This window comes from Cantharellus anzutake, assembly GCF_015039405.1.
Source record: "Cantharellus anzutake strain C23 chromosome Unknown EI90scaffold_22, whole genome shotgun sequence".
In the NCBI taxonomy this organism is placed as follows: Eukaryota; Fungi; Basidiomycota; class Agaricomycetes; order Cantharellales; family Hydnaceae; genus Cantharellus; species Cantharellus anzutake.
Genome location: NW_024066972.1, coordinates 636,483 through 640,491, shown reverse-complemented (window position 1 = coordinate 640,491; position 4,009 = coordinate 636,483). Strand labels below are relative to the sequence as shown.

The following is a 4,009-nucleotide window of genomic DNA, read 5'->3' as shown; positions in this document are numbered from 1 at the left end:
CTCGATGGTCACCACCCCCTCTTTTCAATTTATTACCTACACCTCCCTAAGTACGGAGCCCCAAAGGCTTCTGGACAGCTCCGACATCCGCTAGCACACTCCCGCCTCCACTGGGCAATACACTTGCTTGCCCTGCAAGCCCACCTTCAGGCCTATCCCTCCTTTCTGTTTCTGGGTTATCGCCTACCATTCCGCTAACCCCATAACCTGACTTGTCGGTAATATTCAATCAGCTAATGTTTAACTCCGTTAGCTCCGCTCCGCTTGGCCCCGCCATTTACGGGCCCACCCTCGTTGTAACTATATATACTTAACTTGTACATAGGTTACACCTCAGTAATAAAATTGACTAGAGTTTACCACCTTTAGTTCTCGTTGCCAGTAAGTAAGTTAGGGCACGGACATGTAACTTGGCACAGCGCTCCTGGCATAAGTCGCTGAGGCTGAAGCCCTCCACCATGGAGACATTCCTTTGTCTCGATCCGGTCTCTGACAAGTGGGAAAGCTTGGCATGGGGTTTGACAGAGAATTAAAGTTGGAGGGGCTAAGGTTTGATTGTCTATAGTCACAGACCATAAGATTCTAGGCCCATTCCCATAACATGTCTCCAAGGATGACGTTGTAACGGGTCTATCACCACTTGACTCGAGACAGAAGAGAGGGGGAGGGTTGGAGTGGTCGCTTGCACAGGTTCGTTTACTGGGTGTGGATTCCACTACTCCTCACTGTCTAGCTAACTATACAGCTGGTCACGGTATCACGGAAGAGTCCGGTAATGACAAATAAGGAAAGAACAATAAGAAGGGGAAACATCAGGTGGAAATGGAGTCAGAAAAATCAGGGAAAATAAGAAATGTGCAGGAGAGAACATTGGCTAAGGGCGGTAGAATCGCGGGATTTGGCTTGTTTATGGTACACCAGCAAATCCCCGTTACAACGTGGCACTCATCATGTGACTCAAGCCGCATGTACATAAATGTACCTGAAGTGGGAACCGAAGAAGTAACCTTCTTCTCACCTTTTCCACTTCAGTCTGAGTGGCCAGGGGCTGCTGTCCCTTTCCGGACCTGCCAGTATGCATGCCTGGTTCACACCCCGTGAGGGCCCCTCTGCCAGGCACTACATCCAGACCCCCTCTACCCTGGACATGTCCCTGACAACTTGGTCAACCAAGAGGCATTGATTCATCATGTCCATGATCAAATTTCTATACTCTTGGGGGCACTTAAAGGGATGGCCACTAAAATTCAAACCACCTATGATGAAGCAAGGGTCTGTGAAGAGAAGGTGGTGGACACAGCAAGAGCAACAGAAGTGATGTTTAGGGCAACCCATGAGAACTTGATTTTGGATGATGATTATTACCTCGTCGTCTCCGAATGTGTTCATGCTATGAAGAACAGGTTCTTGGAGAGGTATGCTTCCACGGACCAAAGGATTAAAAGTTTCATTGGGAATTCTTGAGCATTCTGGGATGCTTGGGGGGAGCTGGCACCTTTACCAAGGTCACCCTATATGACACATTACACAGACCATATGTTACAGATGGAGCAGGAACGGGAAATGGGATTGGCAACTCTAGTAAAAGGGGAATTCAAGAAGAAGTTGGGAAAAATGGTCAAGGAGCAGGAGAAGATAAGGGCAGAGCTCAAGGAGAGAGTAGTGGCTCAAGGTGCATTGGTGCACAAGGTAGTTGAGGAATCCAAGTTAACAGATTTGGTATCGGAGGAAGCTGTTAGACACTGATCCAGGGTCGGCACCGAAGGTCGCCGTTGCGGGCCGCTATAGGCTGCGATGGCTGCAATGCCTCAAACAAGGCCCGAGGGTAGGGCATTTGGCCTCAGCAACTCTAAAGGGAGTGCTGTGCCCCCTAGCTGTCTCTTGGCCCTCATTTCAGACTTACTGGGGTTGCCTTGTTGGGGTCAGGACTTAGGGGTCGTGGTCACATCGATATTAGAGCTAAGGTACTATAATGTAGTATACAGGATATATATATGAAGATAGAATGAATAGAAGTGGACCTGGGCCGAAGGCCGAAGGGTCCGGAAGCAAATAGGAACAAAGAGCGGGGTTGGCCGCACAGCGGCCAGCAATGGCCGAGGGTCAAAACAAACAATAACAGATAAATAAACGAAGGGGTGTAGGGCCGTGATAGCGGAGTAGGCGATGTTGCGGAGTCATGCTAGGTCGGTGCCAGAGGTGGACTCGGGGCAGGGAGGTCGGTGTGGCTGTGGGGAAGTCGGCCAAGTGTAGGGGAGCCTAGGGGCAAGTGGGGGAGTGAGCAGGGAGCCCTCAGGGAGGATAGGGCTGAGGTCAGGGCTCGCACTTGCACTTGCACTTGCACTCGCACAGTGGGAATAGGCTTGGGCGGCATCAGGACAGGCAGCTAATGGGCCGGAATGCATGGCCGTGACAGAAGCTTCTACTTCCAAGGTGCCTGTGCCAAAGAAGAAGAAACTTGTTTTGAAAGATCAGGAAGCCAAAAAGTCGCCTAACTTCAGGAAGAGGAAGAGGGTGAAGGCTTAGCCGAAGAGTCTGAGATCTTAACAAATTGTACAAATAGGATGAGGACAGGGATTCATTGCAACCGGGATATATTTATGGGAGGGGAATGCTGTGTTAGGAAGTGTAGTATTTGGAATGTGGAATTTGTGATCTCTTGAGGGACCACAATGAAGAGCTAGCTAGGCCTGTATGTAGGAGTGCATAATAGGTGTGCTCAATTTCATGGAACCTTACGCAGCAAATACGTCAAAATTGGGCACTCACCCTGTACATTATTAGGAAAAAGGAATTATAGGGGGAAATAATAAGAAAGAAGAAAGAGGGTTTTCGTACGAACCGAAAGAGCCTTTCCGCAAAGGAATTGGTTGAGATTTGGTGGAGAAATTCAACCTGAGATGTCCTCATGTACAAAGTCCATGCACTTGACCATGTCCATGAGAGCAAGGTCAAAAGTTGTCGAAAGAGGACGATCTTGGGGGGTCATTAAATCCAGAAAAATGCACAAAGGCTCAGTGTTGAATTTCACCCTAATTGGTTGAGTGGTTGAGGAGATATTTTGATTATTGGGCATGATGGGAGTCACAGGACGATATGAACTATGCGGATGCTCACATGCAAGCTAGTCTCAGTGAAATTCCAAGAGAATATGGGCTAGTTAAATGATATAAATGCTAAAGTCATTGGAGGAGTCTTGGAATTATGGCATTTTATTTGGTTCAATTTTCCCTGTGCACAGATAACCACTGAGAAAAATAATTCCAGTATTTTGCACATAATGGGGCAGGATTTCATGAAAAATCCTCCTCCACAGTAGGATTTTTGTGAATAGGATTTTCTCAGTTATCATGTCATTTCATGGAGGGTGCCAGATGCTGAGAAAGCAAGATTTTATCTTACACAGACTCAGACATGTCATACCATGAGCACTTATATGTGAGAGCCAAATGTGATTTGTCTTCAGTATCTACACCTGCACCAAGCTTTCAAACATGGAAATAATCGATTCCACCTAAGCATGCATCTGCAGAGTTGCACAAGTTGCTCCTTGTTAAAGGTCAACTTGCTGGACTGCATCTGCAGTTAGTGAGTCATCTGTAAAGACAGTGTGAGCCCAGGAACCGCTTCAATCAACTATCACCCACTGAGGATCTGTAGTACCAGTTTGAATGTGCCCAACGACTGCACAGATTGCAGCTAAGTCCACAATTTCGATGTACAATGTCATGGTCTTGAAATAAGTCAGCCTCAGTGTTGCAAGTGGTCAAGATGCCTAAAAGAACAGTTTCAGGCTTGGTATTTTTGGATATCAGGTTTGGTGGGGGGGTGCACTGAAGGATATACTCGGGATGCCTGTAGTAGATGGTATGGACAAAATCTTCTTTGGCTTGTGGACAGTGGGCATTTGAGTCAGTGTTTAGCTCATACTTTCAAGCAAAATAGTGCCTTGAGTTCTGTGAACTAAAATTGTGGCCACTCACACAGACAAAAGACACGTTGTGGAGAC

The 4,009-nt window shown here is 47.2% G+C and overlaps 1 protein-coding gene across 1 annotated transcript; it reads left to right on the top strand.

Moving 5' to 3' along the window:
• Positions 1-1,233: 1,233 nt before the first annotated feature.
• Positions 1,234-1,746, top strand: EI90DRAFT_3123347 (uncharacterized protein; the record flags this gene model as incomplete). The annotated part of the gene is made up of 2 exons (XM_039063604.1): positions 1,234-1,415; positions 1,506-1,746. The coding sequence occupies 2 exons, from the start codon at positions 1,234-1,236 to the stop codon at positions 1,744-1,746; spliced, it is 423 nt and encodes a 140-aa protein (XP_038916336.1).
• Positions 1,747-4,009: the final 2,263 nt, after the last annotated feature.